The 16,491-nt window shown below is 38.1% G+C and overlaps 2 protein-coding genes across 2 annotated transcripts; one reads left to right on the plus strand and one right to left on the minus strand.

Moving 5' to 3' along the window:
* Positions 1-375: 375 nt before the first annotated feature.
* sptlc2b (serine palmitoyltransferase, long chain base subunit 2b) lies at positions 376-14,401 on the plus strand. The gene is made up of 12 exons (XM_077710821.1): positions 376-645; positions 3,440-3,634; positions 3,715-3,869; positions 4,631-4,779; positions 5,161-5,285; positions 6,514-6,607; positions 6,742-6,847; positions 7,713-7,932; positions 8,225-8,351; positions 10,251-10,386; positions 10,844-10,973; positions 11,771-14,401. The coding sequence occupies exons 1-12, from the start codon at positions 502-504 to the stop codon at positions 11,882-11,884; spliced, it is 1,695 nt and encodes a 564-aa protein (XP_077566947.1). The 5' UTR covers positions 376-501; the 3' UTR covers positions 11,885-14,401.
* A 482-nt stretch (positions 14,402-14,883) lies between these two features.
* Positions 14,884-16,197, minus strand: LOC144193446 (uncharacterized). Its single transcript, XM_077712357.1, has 3 exons — positions 16,152-16,197; positions 15,626-15,853; positions 14,884-15,386 (listed from the first exon to the last, which is right to left on the minus strand). The coding sequence occupies exons 1-3, from the start codon at positions 16,195-16,197 to the stop codon at positions 15,007-15,009; spliced, it is 654 nt and encodes a 217-aa protein (XP_077568483.1). The 3' UTR covers positions 14,884-15,006.
* Positions 16,198-16,491: the final 294 nt, after the last annotated feature.

The raw sequence follows: 16,491 nt of genomic DNA on the forward strand, positions 1-16,491 counted from the left end.
AAACATAACATTCGATATGATCTCAATCTAACATTGTTAGTAACTTCAGATCGCCTATTGTAAGGATAAACTTAAACTTTTATGTAGAACTGCCTTGCTCAGGTGAAGTATGACGTTGCCGGGATTCAGTTCTCTCCTGATCAAAGGTTATTATAGGTCATATCCTTGGGAAGGTTTTAGGTTTGTTATCGTAAAGATGATCCACACTGAAGACAAACGAAAGGTGATAAAGATAAGCCTTGTGTGGCACTTGACTAAAGGTATTGTCTTTTCCTATCGTTGGTATTATTCTAAAACAATAGACGATCTTTGTCAGTGAGCAAGCGCTTTGGCCAATAACCGCTCAGCAGGGGCGTGTGCTTCCGGCGTACTCGTGCAGACGCAGCGCTGTGGGCGTAGAACCGAACGTTTCTCCGAGTTCATACATGACTTCCCGATTATCCGCACCCAACTTGGGCTACTTCAATTTGTGATATCTTCCATCGCGGTAAGCCGACAGAAATGACTGAAAGCTCCGCGAACAAGCTACAGAACGGGGATGCCTGTCGTCGGACCGCAAGCGGTCAAAAAGCAAGCAAAAATGGCTTCGTGAAGAACCACTGCTTGTTTCAACAGCCGCAGAAGTATCGTCGCCCCGGGGAGAAGGTGAGGCCCGCCCGTCAAACGCTCCACAAGAGATGGCCCTTAATGATTTCAAAAATGTGCCTGACAAAAACGCACGCGAACAACCGTAAATATAATAAACATTATTGTATGATAAATTTCAGGGTTAGATTGTTAATTTCTAATTTGATGACATGGGATACTACTTCGCGGTTCCTACGTCACCTGGTACTTATTGATAAATATAGATAACAGTTCATTCATAATAAAACCCCGTGTTTACATTTCATATGAATAAGACATTAAATGGATTTTAGTACTTTCTAACAGTTTACATTATTACGTTGATTAGGGAAAGTTTACGGTTTCCATTACATCTATTTGTGGTGTCAACTTAGGCAAAGAGAGCCTTGAAATGTTTTGATAACTTCAGAAAGACTAAGATATATATATTACCAGTTTTTTATGAAACAAAAATAAAAACCTAGTGTCATCTGCCACGAATGAGCAGTGCAGTTTTAAATGTAGTACTTTTCTATAGACGATGGAGATGTCCTTATCTAGATAAAAACAAAAAACATGTACATAACTGATGTTTAATTCTTCAAAAAAAAATGTGTAGCTTTCTTTAATTATTTGAATGAATCCATTATTTGCACATCATCCTATTACTAATGTCAACAAATTTGTCAATTGTTTAGGAAAAATGTTCTTTCCCTTGTGATGTAATAATGGTCACCTTGAAATGTAAACAAATGGCTTGTGAATTGTATAAGGAAAATGCTCTTGACCTTGTTGTTATGTAGCAATGGTCTACCTGAAAGTCGAATGTTGTCAATGTTATGTAGCAAAGACCCACCTGAGATCTCAGTGTTGTAGTGGAGTGTAATGTTACACTCCCTTGTTTTTCTGTCCTGCAAGTGTCTTTTGTGAAGTCAGGCCGGTCTCTGTTTACATTGGCTAATGAGAAGACGCCAACCAAGGCCTGTTGTTTTATTAGGAGTTGGAGTCTCTCGGGAGAGCTGAGCCAGCCTGCTTCCACATGACACTTCAACTGTGAGGAATGTCTCTGGGCTGTCATGGGTGTGGTCCTTTCCACAATGGGATCAAAAACATAGTTTACTAGTGGAGCTGGGCCATGTGTGCATGCCTTTTGGGATTTATTTGATATACATTTGAATTACATTGCATAATTTTTGCTCTTTTTTCTAAACTAGCTTTTTGATTTTAGAGTCATCTTTGGGTATGGTATTTAATTGTGTTGTAATATCCAACACAATGGATGTACTAATTATTTACTAACAAAAATAAAAATGTTAAGTTTAGTTTGACACTTTTGGAGAGTTAGTATGCAATGTTTTTATATCATGCATTAGTACTATTGTTTTCAGTTCTATATAAATGCTCTACAAAATACTTTGAACTGTTTTTGCTTTTAAAGTGAAAGCCCAGAATAGGTAAATCAAGACTGTAACAAATTATCTTCTATTTTTATCCTTAGGAGTTGAAAAAAGCAGGTATCGTCGCAACTTTCCCACCACAACACACAAGACCTGATGTGTTATTTTGCTTTTAACTGTGAAATCTGATATCAAATTATCTCGCTGTTCTCGCTCGATTTCATTTTCCGTGCTGCTTACGAGTTGCATTGACTATAATTCATTACTTTTCATTTATTTGAGGGTGAGTCTACATAAATGTTTGAATTTTGGCGGACATCATGCAAAACTGAACATTTTCCGGCATCCTGCACCGTAAAGAGAAGGTCTCGACCGACTAATTTTAAATGCTCACTCTCCTTAGTGCTCAGTGGTGTTTCTTGGAGAGAAGCAAGACTAATCACATGAGGTGCAGCTAAGCTGCAGGCTACACTCTCTTAAGACAAAATTATGTTGTGTTCCACCTAAAGGGCCGAGCATCATGATTGTTCCCTTTTTTTTTGCTCACAAGCTCACTTTGTTTGCTCAGGGAAATGTTAACTGGCAGTCATTTTCTATTATATATGTCTTTGTTTTAGGGAAATGTGTCTACAACTAATTGCCTCTGAAATTCCCCACTTTGTATTGCCAAAATTATGCCAAACCATAAGATTAAAAATTAACAAAACGCTTTAGACCACAGTGGTAATAGCTGCCCAACCCTCAATCTTCTCTGTGAAGTTACACCACACCCAGCCTTTAACCATGTGACAGCAAACACATTGCAGGTGTCTATGCTTTCAAATGGATTATATATCCTCCTGACTACCAGTAGTTCAACTATGTCCTCTGCAAAGGACATTTGTAAACCCAAATATCTCCCACCCTGTGCTTCCAATCACATTAAATCCTTATTGTGCTCTATAGAGGACATTCAGAGCTTTCCAATGATGCCAAATTTGACTTTTGATTGACTTGTCATGTAGACATTTACTGTGATTATTACTGTTTGCGATGAACTGCACAAATTGGGGTAATAATATACTTAATGTAGGAACTGAGGTTAGGGTTTAAGGATTTAACCTCGGTCAGCAATGCGACTCCAGTGGTGCTATTGTGATGTATTTGCAGATACACAACTACTACAATGCTGTTACTGTGGCAACTTTATGTGTGTCTTAAAAAAAACATTAATGAAACAGTGTTTCAGGGCCACTGGTTAGTGTTGTAATGGAAACAAAATAGCCAGAAATTGTTCTTTTGAGTGTTATAAGCAATTATAAAATACTTAATGTTTGTGGAGAAGCCACAAGTCCTTTGACGTGAGTGCCACCGTACCCCAGCAACGTTTTACAATGTTCCTCAAGAAACTGTAGTATGCAAATGATAATAATGCTTACACTTGTTTTCTCCTCCAGAACCAACATGGCACACACAACTCGGGCTTGTACAAGAGGCCCTTTGTGGAATCGTTTGAGCAGACTCCACTACTGGTTGCTGTGCTTACCTACGTGGGCTATGGCATCCTCACCATCTTTGGCTACCTCCGGGATTTTCTCCGCCACTGGAACGTTGGGAAATGCACCATGGCCCGAGAGCGAGAAGAGCAGAAGGTTAAAACTGAAATTGTATTTTTTCTGCAAATTCTATGATATCTGGTCTCTTTTGCCATAATTTTTCTTTTCTTTTGTAGGACTTTGTGCCACTTTATCAAGACTTTGAGAACTTTTACACCAGGAACCTGTACATGAGAATCCGAGACAATTGGAACCGACCCATCTGCAGTGTTCCTGGGGCAAAGATGGACCTGGTGGAGCGAGTTTCGCCTGATTACAACTGGACCTTCGAGTAAATATGAACACTTTATATTAGAGAGCAAAAAGCTTAATCGGAGAAGAGGTTGAACACATCCATCTGATTCTACACTGATAAAACATAACATATTCTTAGTGTTACAAACAAATTCCGTTCTTACACTAGATACTTATCCCAAATATATGTTAGTTGCATTTAACCCTTAAAGTCAAAATCTACATCAAACTATTTAGTATAATTATAAAAAAATACCACAAAATACTCCGACTGTAAACACAGAACTGCTTCTGGTGGCAAGCAACTCATTTTAGCACATTTTCAGTTTGTTTTGAACCCAACATATCTTGATACTGTTTCTATTTTCTCCAATCTCACTTGTTGAATAGAAGTATTTCAATTTGGCAAAAATCCTTTTTTAACCTTTATGGTGACATTCTTCGAGTTAAAATGTACCTGTCTAATTTGGAGTCAATGTCATCTTTTGAGCCTAAAAAATCCCTTTTAAAAATATCCTATGTCAAACCCATCTGCTGTTTCAAAACGATGTGTTCAATTTCATTCTCCACTTTGTTTACCAAGATTGGAATGCTTAAAATATGTCTTGTTGTGTTGAACCTGAATTTCCTTGAGATGAACTATTGTGTAACATCCTGCTGCTGGATGACTTGGGCACCTAAGGATCAACCCCAGACAGGAAATGTTTCCACAACCACTGCAGCCCAGTTAATTATTTTACACTGACCTGTGAGTCATTGTCTTCCCTTCCTTACTGTCATTGTGTCACTCTCCTTCAGGCACACGGGCAATGTGGTGAAAGGTGTTATCAACATGGGCTCATACAATTATCTGGGCTTCGCTGAGAACACGGGAGCTTGTGCTGACACTGCCATTGAGGTCACGCAGAAGTATGGCGTGGGAGTTGGCAGTACCCGCTGTGAATTAGGTGAGAGAATCAGTAGAAAAATAATGGTGTCCTTCACATGCATTTTAGAGTCATTGTAAACAAATGAGTCATAAAATCAGGATAAACTGAAAGCACTACACTGTCAAGTTTGAGAAGTGCACATTTTTCGATTTTACATAGATTTTTAAACTAAAAACACAGAAAAAATTGATAAAAAAATACAATTATTGATTTAAACGGGGGAAAATCAGGAAATTTAACATACATCTATAATTTAAATCTATTCATTTAAATTTGATCCTAGGCACTCATGATTTGCTTTCCCGGGCCACACAAAATGATGCGACAGGCCAGATTGGGAACCCTGGGCCACCACTTTGACACAGTACATGTACTAGATTAACATGTTGTGCTTTTTAGGGAACCTTGACATCCACGAGGAGTTGGAGCATTTGATTGGCCGATTCCTTGGTGTGGAATCAGCTATGGCTTTTGGAATGGGCTTTGCTACTAATTCCATGAACATTCCTGCTCTCACCGGGAAGGTATGGAAATTTACCGTCTTCCTTTTTTCCCCCTTTTGTTCTCCGGCATGCACGATATTCCTTCCGACTCCTCAGTACATTGCAACCACACACTTAAAATGACAAATGTATATTTACGGAACTAACTGGTTCCTGTTACTGCTTTTAAGTGAAAACAAATGTTATCCCAACACTGTACAGACCAGATTTTTCTAAACGCTCTCATGTCTGGATAAAGATTTCAAAATATTGGGATTAGGGCTGCTTTTGTTTGATTAATGGCTGTCACTGTTGACCTATAGCCTTGTCAATCCTATCACTTTTTACTTGCTTTAATAGCCAGTGTTTGAGCAGGAAGTAGAATATACAGCATGCAGGGATGTGAGCCATAGAAAAAAAGCCAGCCAGAGAAACTGAAGTTAGTGATAAAAGCCACAGCCCTTGGCAAGAAGACTCATACATTCTTTAGTGAGTCTAATCATGTTGCTGCATATTTTTATTTCCTCCCTTTTTCATAGAAGTATTTTACATTGTGTACAAGCTTGTTTTTGTTGGCTTGTAAAACCCAATGGTAATATTCATGTGAAAATCTGAGTATTACACAATGCCTCCAAAATATGTTTAATTCAGAGATGTTGATACATTAAATGAGTTGAGCTTTTGAGCTGAGCAAAATGTTGCAAGGCAAATTATTACTTAATGCGACATTGTATGGCTTTACAATTTTTGCATTGTTACCATATTACTTGTAGGACATTTTAATATGAGGCCTGATTTACCCTTATTCAAATGTAGACTTGAAGGTGGGTCATTCAGTTTAAATTTCTTGTTTGGCCACTACGTTGCTCTAGAGCACACGTGTCAAAGTGGCGGCCCGGGGGCCAAATCTGGCCCGCCGCATCATTTTATGTGGCCCTGTAAAGTAAATCTTGAGTGCCCACTTTCTGTTTTAGGATCAAATTAAAATGAAGAGTATAGATGTATATTAAATTTCCCTATTTTCCCCCTTTTAAATCAATTATTGTATTTTTTTAATCATTTTTTTCAGTTTTTAGTTCAAAAATCATTTTGTAAAATCTCAAAATATGTATAAAAAAGCTAACATGAACATTGTTTTAGATCTATAAAAATACTGAATATTCAGGGATTTTTTAAGCTTGACACCCTTGCACTACAGTGATATTATGCATGCTTAAACTTGATAAAAATGTTTACACTTTTACTCTTTCTGTGTTTCCTGTTTTTCTAGGGCTGCCTCATCCTAAGCGATGAGCTTAATCATGCATCACTCGTGTTGGGTGCCCGTTTGTCTGGTTCAACAATTCGTGTCTTCAAACACAACAGTAGGTGACCTATAGTAACTTCTTACAAAATTGTTGACAGAGGTACACTCATAGCATTCATAGTAACTAACCACAACCGTCGCATGAGCAGTTCACATTTCTAAATCGAATCAATGCTCTTGGATTTAATGTAGACATGCAAAGCCTGGAGAAACTGCTGCGAGACGCCATTGTACATGGACAACCAAGAACCCATCGACCCTGGAGAAAAATTCTCATTTTAGTGGAGGGCATTTACAGGTAATGTTAATAATAATAATACACGACATACATACACGGAAACAAAGTATTTATATACATAGTTTTTATGCACAATTAGAGTCATGTATAGTAGACAAGTAGCAATATTTCTAAAGGATATTTTTTTTAAACTGGGAAGTCATCTGGTTCGCTCCATTCGTAAGGAGGTGGAGCCAATTTGACATTCCAACAAGCCCTGCTTGATGAAAGTTAAACTGATCGTGCCTAATCTGGCATGCTTGTGACTTGGGTTACCACATATTTCATTATCGTGGTTTAGTTTTTCCCTGCAAAGCAAACACTGGGGGCTGAAGGGCTTTCTCAGCTGCAGGGAGCTAAGGAGTCCTTTGTTTTATGAAGGCAAGTTCTGGATCCTCACCATTTCACATTTGCTACTGCTGGCTGTCTGAGATGAGGCTCTTTTTCCTCACAGTTGTTTAATTTTTAGGGTCTTTTATAATGGAATTTAATGGTCCCACTGCCCTTGAAATGTGTTTTCTGGAATGGTATTCACTCATAAATATCAATTCCATTTTAAAACAACCAGCAGAGTTTCAAGTGCCCTTAATGTTGTGCACTGGTCTTTCCAAGAGAAACACTCAGATTGTTGAAATCACAAGTGCTCATTGGAGGAGGAGTTGATCATGCTAAGCCAAACGTTACAAAAAATTAAAACTAGTCTGCATGGGCTAAATCCAAAATAATGTTTTAGGGGTAGTACATTTTCCCTCATGAAGATTCTTGTGTTTTATTATAGAAGGAAAATAAGCACTTCAGCTCCAAATTTGAATGAAATACTAATTTTACTCTTTGTTATTGTTAGAATTCCTGTTTTTAATCTGTACTTTGTCTTCTTTTCCCAAAGTATGGAGGGTTCCATTGTACGTTTGCCAGAAGTCATTGCCTTGAAGAAGCGCTACAAGGCATATGTGTACTTGGATGAAGCCCATAGTATTGGTGCCTTGGGACCTAATGGCAAAGGAGTGGTGGACTACTTTGGCCTGGATCCCACAGACGTGGATGTCATGATGGGAACATTCACAAAAAGCTTTGGTGGCGCCGGCGGTTATATCGGAGGCAAAAAGGTCAGTGAATAGCAATAAATGTGAAATTGGAAACAGTACAATAATGGCGATCTGTCATGTGAATAAAATGGAAGCACTATACTTAGTGCAATTCAATTATGAAGTTGCTAATTAATATGCTGATTGATATTGATTTGTGTCAGTACATCATCTGTTGCAAGCATGTTACTTAAAAGATGAACAATTAGGCCGTTTGTGAAATTAAAATTTAATATTGCAGATGTAGGGGAATAAGGATGTGTCACAAATTGTTCTTTCTAAAGCCACACAAGTTGAAAAATTCTTCTTTTAGGAGCTGATTGAATATCTGCGACAACATTCTCACAGCGCCATGTATGCCACCTCAATGCCTCCACCTGTAGCCCAACAAATCATCACCTCAATGAAAATCATCATGGGAGAAGATGGGACCACACTGGGTATGTCCTATGCTACTTGATAACCATTTGTGATTGCCTCTTTTGTATATAGGGCGCTTTATAAATTGAAGGTGATATAAAAATTGACCGCTAGATGTCAGTCCTATCCAGTATGTTATTCAATTTCAACTGGTTTTTGGCTTAAAATGACTTTTGACTTCATTTTCATTCATTTTCTGTACCGCTTATCTTCACATGGGTCGCCGAGGGGGTGCTGGAGGCTATGTCAGCTGACTTTGTGCAGTGGGTTGGGGGACACTCTGAATCGGTGGCCAGCCAATCGCAGGGAACAAGTAGGGGGACAACTATTGGCGCTCACACCCATACCCAAGGGCAATTTAGAGTTTTTAACCCGTCTACACTGCATGCTTTTGGGATGTGGGAGAAAACCCATGCAAGAACATGCAAAAATCCACATAGTATGGTCTGAACCTGGGTTCGAACACTCGTTCTCAGAACTGTGAGGCCGACACGCTAACCACTTGAGCACCGGGTCACCCTGTATTATACAACAAGTGGGTAAAATATATATCTACACTGGTTCAGCATTCAGATACGGATTTTGGGGCAATAACATGTTGATCTGATGTAACATTGTAAGGAAGTAAGAAAAAGACCTTCCTTTATTCTTTTCAGATGTGTTTCTACTAAGAGATTTTTTTTGTCTTCATGCTGGGTACAAAGCAGTACGGTGCAAAGCCCTGGTGAGCGGAATAGATCAAGCTCAGTTGGATACATCTACGTACATAAATAGAGCACTAAATCTTACTTCTGAGAGGTATCACGTTAAAGTCCACAAATCTAGTCTTTGCATCATAAATGTCAGTAAAACAAAGGCAGAAGATGATTAAATGGAGTCTTATGTATTTTTTATAAGGCAAAATTGCCTTGCTTGCAGCTCCATCTGCTGGATTTTGTTAGTGTCTTATCCAACTTGGCCCAATAAAACTGAATTGCCGTTGAAGTTTGATCTGCACCAAAAGTATAATTACAGTCATAAAATAAAATGTGTCTTGGAAACTAGCTATGCAGTTTTTACATAATCCAGCCATGGTACTTGGCAGAGGTAATAAACACCTGAAGCCTTTTTTCGCTGGCTGAGAACAGAACTAACGTCATGATCGTCATTTGTTCTGAAGATAGCCAGACTAGTGGAATTGGCTGGAGTTTGCCTTGTGGAAGAATTGCAATGACAGCCTGATGTGTTGCAGCCCTGTCACCTGTTTCAAGTCTTTGAAGATCCAGCCATGAATGCCAAGTTGGGTCTGTTAAATAGTTAGAGCGTTTCCTTTACACAAACAGCCAGTTACGGTTTCATCCATCAAATCACATCAATCATAGAAAAGGAGAAGGAAAAAAAAATGCTAAACACGTGTCTAAATTTCATTTAACAGCAGTGCATTGAGTTCTGTCTTTTAATCTTTTTTTTTTTTCGAAAAGTATAATTTCAGACTTGGCTTCTTCTCATTGTTCTTTGAAGTTAGTCTTGTGCATGTTTTTCTTACTCAGTCAGACAGATGTATGTTGCCGCTGGCATATTGTACCATTTGTTTGGCCAAGACGCTATCTCATGGGGCATGTGGCCTGAGGACACTGCGGGCAAATCCACAGCGTGCATCAGTCAGACGAGAGGGATGATGCTTGTTTAACTTCACCCCCGCTGACCTCCAACTTAATGAATTCTGGCTGTCGTTGAGTTGACTTGTTCTACAATTTGAAGGAAAACTGCAAAATTACTTCAAAACTCACAAGGGACGGACTGTTTCTTAAAAGTGCACGCTATTCCCATCGTTTGGATGTAATGTTGTGGGAAGCATGGAAGCAAAATGGAGATTTTTTTCATATGGTTCATTAAAAATGAATCAGTTGTAATATAGTATGTATGTTCGTCTTTTACAGGTGCCGACCGCTTACGTCAGCTGTCCGAAAACACAACCTACTTTCGTCGGAAACTTTGTGAGATGGGCGTTATCATCTATGGCAATCGTGACTCACCTGTCGTACCTGTGATGCTTTACATGCCTGCCAAAATTGGGTTAGTGAATTCCAATTGTTTACATACAAGGTATCAACAATGGCCATTAGAGTTTTCTGAAAAAATGAGTGTAAGGCAAAAAAAAAAACAGCATTGCGCTTTGAGATCGTCATTTTTGTTGAAGGTACTCCACAACTTTATTGTTCAATTTAGTAAAACAACCAAATAACTACTTGTGATAATAATGGATCTTGGATAATGTCATTAATCATCTAGAATGGTTGATTTGTAAGATCTAACAAATAACATAATTTTTTGACTTTAAAATACACTTGACTATAAAATGCATCCCAGTTTTTGTTTTTTTACAAGAAAATCTATTTATTTGTAAATAAGGCAGACTGGACTATAAAACCCCAAGTGTCCATAGAATTGTATTATATTGACAGAAAAAGAAGTTGCATTTTGTAGTAATGCTTGCCATATTTCATTTATTTTTTATTTTTTTGCATTTTAGGGCATTTGGTCGTGAGATGCTGAAGCGGAATATCGGCACGGTGGTCGTTGGCTTCCCGGCAACTCCCATCATCGAATCACGAGCGCGTTTTTGCATTTCGGCTTCTCACACCAGGGGAATGTTGGACACTGTAAGTTCATTCCAGTCAAACTTTTTTAGCACTCTACATTAATTCCACATGACAATCTCGACCCGTGAAAAAAAGGAGAAAATTTACCTTAACATCCACATTTTAGGAGGTTGTTTTGTTCCTATAACACAGTTAATTGTTGTTATTGTTGTTTTTTAATCAGTTATAATGTGGTTCACCATGGATTGACATTCTGGTTTGAGTCCACTAAGGATTCCCAGTTTGGCCTTTTATTTTAATGGCACTTGGAAGCTGTCTGTCAGTATTACAGTGAGGCTTTTATATGAGCTGCTGTGTCTCTCCAAAAGCACTTCATTCATCTTACTGTTGTGCATGTCAACACCATTTGTAAAAGTCCTCCTAAAGGGCATCCAAAAGTCTTTGTAGAGCACTCGGAGGAGCCGCTTTTTCCATCTCGGGAAAAAAAACGAAGCTTTACCGTTTCTCAAGCTGCGGATCGGAAAAAAGGTCAGGGGGAAGGTAAATTGTTTCCAGGTGCTTAAGAGTGTTGCAATGTCGGCTCATTTACTGTGGAAAGGAGTGCAGACGTTTGTGTTCCTTTGTGGCTTTCCGCCGCACGCCTTCTGTTCATCTTTTACTCGAGACATGTTCACACCAAAGTGTCGCTTAGGCTCATCACTCTGCTATCACTCCAAAAGTTCACGCCTTTACATTGGTGTCAATTGACTGTCCACTTGGCATGTATTTGCACATGTTTTTTTACTGACTATTTAAGTTATGGCTTGTCCACTTTGCAGTGTGAATGGTAGGTAACGTGGCTTGTGATGTATTGCCAGGTATTGCAAGCTATGAATGAAGTGGGCGACCTGCTGCAGTTGAAATACTCCAGACGTAGACCGGCTCCTCCTAATATCAGGTGGACAACTGAGGAAAGCCAGCTTCAGGACTAAGCCTCACACACACACACACACATATCCTCTCACTCCCTGTGTTTATACACACACACACACAATCTGATAATGCTCTCTTGGCCTTCCACGTTTTGTTATGCACCACTTCTATGTACCTCTTCTTACTTCTCTTCAAACCTCAGTGAACTCACCAGATCTTATACAGTGGCCTAATTGTAAACAGTATACATAATGCTGTTCAAATGTCAGGTTTTGTGTAATTAGACCAAGTATCGTTTTAACATATATATTTTCCAACATTATTTGTGCGCAAGACCCCACCATACGAGATGAAGTCCGTAAAAAATCTTTATATTTTATCTTAAGTTGCTCAGATTGCAATCATTTACATGTTAATTACCCACGTTGGGGTAATTTGTTGTTGGTTTGACCAAATTTTAACTAAAATCACATTAACTGATAGGACGCCATTGATGGAGATAGACAAAACTAATTTTACATTTGACCACAGAGTAACTTTGGCATATTGCCACTTACAAGACCTCACGGTCAAAATGGACTGGACGCCTGGAGCTGTCAATGGTCCTGAAAAATGCCAGCCAGCCAGTTTAAATAGGTTTTTATGTCTATCGCTGCCAATAGAAGTGAAAGAGTTAAAATTCTGGTCTTGACAGAATACCCAAAGACGAAGACTTATAGGAACAAAGACCCTCAACATTTGATCTACTGACTAAAAAGGACAAGCTCTTGATCAGTTAAATTTTGAAAAATGAAAGAAATTTCTGCATGCAGATTGGTGGCCTCTCTTAGAAATTCAATTTGTGTTGTACAATTTGAACAACATTTTTTGAATATTTTGTCGTGACTTCATTTTTTGTATTACTATTATAATTATTATTATCAGAAACACCTGAAATTTGTACAGGTATATCTACACGGTTTATAACTCCACTACAGCACTGAAGCATTTTCAAATCTTTCAACCAATAGAAGACCAACATCCTTTCCATTTCTTGTGTCTATGACTGCATTAAGAAATAGTCTTATTCGCTTGAGCACATTGAATGTGTATGTTTGTGCAATAGTGACTACAATGAATTTCTTTTCAGATTTTTACATTCAAACTATTCCATTTAACATCACTTGTGCATCAAAGTCTTAAATATCATTATAGCAGTAGCTATGATAAACACAACAGCAAATTGTAATGTATGTAAATAATATTTTACACCAATTCCCTCATGCCAAACCAACAGATATCACAAATATGTTTTCCCATATCTATTCTATATATTAGCACATGCCTCACCTGCAAAAAAAAAATCACTTGAACTTGAATAGAGATTAGAATATTAGCTTCTTTCACCGACCAAAGCAAAACCTATCTATAAATACACGTAAAGATTTATATTTTCTACCTTGCTCTTCAAATGTAAAGCATATATTGCAATAGAAAACATATCCTTGGGAGGAAAGACTACAGAATATTTTTTACAGCTTCTTTTTTAGAGCTATTTTTTAGCCTTATTTACATTGTTTACACCTGCTCTCAGAAATGTCCGTCGATTGTTTTTTTTCTGGCGTCTCATTTTCCACAATCTTCCTTTCTGTCGTCGTCTTTGAAATTTGACACGTGTCACATGTACATTTGAACTGTATGCATGACGATAATGCCCTCATGCTTATCTGATATACAGCTTTATTTATTCGAAGCATTTATCTTGTCTTTCAGACGTCTATTTTATGTGAGAAATGTAACTGTTATCTGAAAGGCAGCTTCACATGTATCCCCATGGGTGTGCATATTTTAAATCATTCTTTTATTTTAGTGCTAGCACTACTGACAGGCATTGAAAATGCACAGATGATGTAGTCATATAAGATATGCAGGATTTCTGCTTGATTCTTGTTTGTTCTTCATCATTTGGACTGTTTTTCAAAAATGGCATTCCAATTCGATTCGCATTCACCACGCTGTCAAAAATGTCTCCTCGTTACATCACACTTCATTTGGGGTTACCCTAAACATTGTTTGTGTTTTATACAGACATTGATTTATTGATGGCAATTAATATCTCGGACAATTTTGGTCAATGCTGATCCGAAAACAGGTTTACACCTTTTTTTTTTTCTATCATGTCGATGCATTTTTTTTACTACTACAAACAGCAAACTGGAAAAGTCTTGAGTTAGTATATCAGTCATTTAACAAAAAAGATAATGACAGTGATGCACTTCTATCAGGCCAAAGTGTGGCTGTAACTTGTTCGTTGGTGCAGTTTTAAATTGTGCTTTAACATCTTGTGTGTTCAGTAAAAAAAAATGAGCCGATTCATGTTTATGGGAGGAAAATACATTCAGTACTGCTTCCATCTCTTCTATGTATTTTTACAGAAACCCCATACAAAGTGACCTATAGAGATGAATGAGATTTATCTGTTACTTATCCCACTGGAATTGTAGTTGATTTGAATTTCAAACCGTTCTGAGCAGATTGTAAAGCCATTATGTTTGTTGATCACGCTGTTCTAAACAGATTAAATGACATTCTTTGTTCTTTTGGACTAAGCTTTGTCATCATGTAGTAAATATACTGAATATGGTATTCGTACATTTGAAAGCAGTTGGACTAATACTACTGTTTTGAAAAGATTTTGTACAAACGGAAAATAGGGAAGTACAGTCGTACCTAATCTTGGTGTTAGCATAATCTTAAATTATACACTTTAAGAGCACATGGTTTGTGAACTACAGCACTTTTGCTATGACTTTTGTAATCTGTAGTGAACCACAGAAGGACAGGTTTATCTGTAAAAAAATCCACCTAATGTAAAGAAAATAATTTAGTTTTAGTTCATTCTAATCACTAACAGAGTGCTTGGTTTTTATAATTTGAATGACTGGAGACTGTCTGACTTTTGGGTGAAATTGAGTGGTTTTCATTGGGGGCGGCTTGCTGATGGTGAGAAAATGATGAACTTAACCATAAACCCTTGCATAACAGATTCAATGATAGTCGGTATAAAGATCTCAGTTTGCAAATCGCTCAAAATAACTGTTGAGAAGGAGCAAATAAGGCAAAGTTAACACACATTGGTGTTTAATCGCATTGAATGAAATGGGCAAAATGTCAGGGTTGGATCTGCCAGGCTGTTTGTGGTTCAACTCGCATTTCTCCTGAGTTTCAGCATGATGGCGAAGAATATTGCGACCACAAGCATGAAAAAGGTGCCGGATATCCGAATGACATTGACGAGCAAGATGCGACCGGACGGCTTCGGTCTGGGGGGGACTATGTGCTGGGCCTGGACCTTCGGCAAGTCATTTTGCAGGTATTGGCACGTGTAACTACTAGTGCGAACGCCTAGACGTACTTTCAAAATGGAGCGACAGGGGTAGTCGTAGGTGTAGTTTTTTGAGAGTAAGCGCCCTTCCTCGTCCAGCCAACGGAAGCGATTAGGAGCGCACGCCTTGGACATGGAATACTCACACAAGAGGTCGACTTCGCCATTTAGAGCAGAGTCTAGTGGAGAAGAGGTCACTGTTGGGGGGGGAAAGGGTTATGCTGTAGTGAGAACAAATGTTGGAAGAGGTCTGGAAAACAGGCACAACATCCTGAAACATTCCTTCTGAATTATTCCTAATCCATGTTTTAAAGAACTGACTGATTTAATAGCTAGTTAGTTATCCTAGATGACAATATCCTTTTAGACTCACATGTCAACACTATCAAGAGAACTTTATGAATAATCACTCCATGTGATTTACATGTGAAGGTACCGGCATCGTCTTTTGTCACCTTCCGGATGTGCAGCGAACAGTTGTCCGTCAGACTCAGGTATTGATTTCTGGATGAATTGGTCAGAATTTGGCCATTTTTCACCTTTGTGCTATCACCCACTCCAGTGTACCACCAATCTATATTGGAGCAGAACAATAGCTGGCAAGGCAGTGTGGCAGCATCGCCTGATCGGACGTAGACGGATGTGAAATCTCCACCTATGACCACTGCAAAACATCAGTGGGTAAAAGTCACGTTTTTAATAGTCAACTGTGGCTCTGCTATTGTCTACTCTGAGGCTAATTTTTTCCCTGTTAGTCTATATGTGTATGTATGTATATTTATTTTCATCTACAGTTGGAGCAGCAATGCACTCTATTTTATTATTCCTTGTTTTTATTAACTAGATTTTGATTACTCAAAAGACTCCAACATTTTTAGATCCAAAAGCCCATCTAACACTGAGTCTACAAACGTAGAATGTTGAACTCTTACTCCAATAACGATCAAATAGAAAAACCTTACCTTGAAATTGAAGAAGAAAAATAAGAATCAATTCCTCTGCATTCATCTTAACTGAACAACTCTTAGTTCTAAGTGTCATTTCCTTTGGTGACTTGCTAATAAGCAAACCAACTAGAAAAAAAACTGCACACTCAGAGTAAGATTTTATCACTCCAGTTAGTTGTACATCGTCTTTTTATTTTCTTTTTTAATTATTCATTTGTCAAATAATCCATAATTTAGTTTAACCATTTTTATATCCATTGCAAATTTCAGTATAATCAGTATTTAAATTATTTTCATCATCCTCAATTGAGCATCTCTTCTCTTAATCCAGTTTTAGAAATCACAAGGTAAGTTT

The sequence above is a fragment of the Stigmatopora nigra genome, chromosome 2, assembly GCF_051989575.1.
Source record: "Stigmatopora nigra isolate UIUO_SnigA chromosome 2, RoL_Snig_1.1, whole genome shotgun sequence".
Lineage (NCBI taxonomy): Eukaryota > Metazoa > Chordata > Actinopteri > Syngnathiformes > Syngnathidae > Stigmatopora > Stigmatopora nigra.

Bases quoted from the DNA above. Each gene is read 5' to 3' on its own strand.
- LOC144193446 (XM_077712357.1), bottom strand. From the start codon at position 16,197: ATGAATGCAGAGGAATTGATTCTTATTTTTCTTCTTCAATTTCAAG. The intron at 15,854-16,151 runs GTAAGGTTTTTC...GATGTTTTGCAG, and splicing joins TTTTCTTCTTCAATTTCAAG to TGGTCATAGGTGGAGATTTC. The intron at 15,387-15,625 runs GTACCTTCACAT...CCCCCCCAACAG, and splicing joins GGTGACAAAAGACGATGCCG to TGACCTCTTCTCCACTAGAC.
- sptlc2b (XM_077710821.1), top strand. From the start codon at position 502: ATGACTGAAAGCTCCGCGAACAAGCTACAGAACGGGGATGCCTGTCGT. The intron at 646-3,439 runs GTGAGGCCCGCC...TTTCTCCTCCAG, and splicing joins ATCGTCGCCCCGGGGAGAAG to AACCAACATGGCACACACAA. The intron at 4,780-5,160 runs GTGAGAGAATCA...TGTGCTTTTTAG, and splicing joins CAGTACCCGCTGTGAATTAG to GGAACCTTGACATCCACGAG.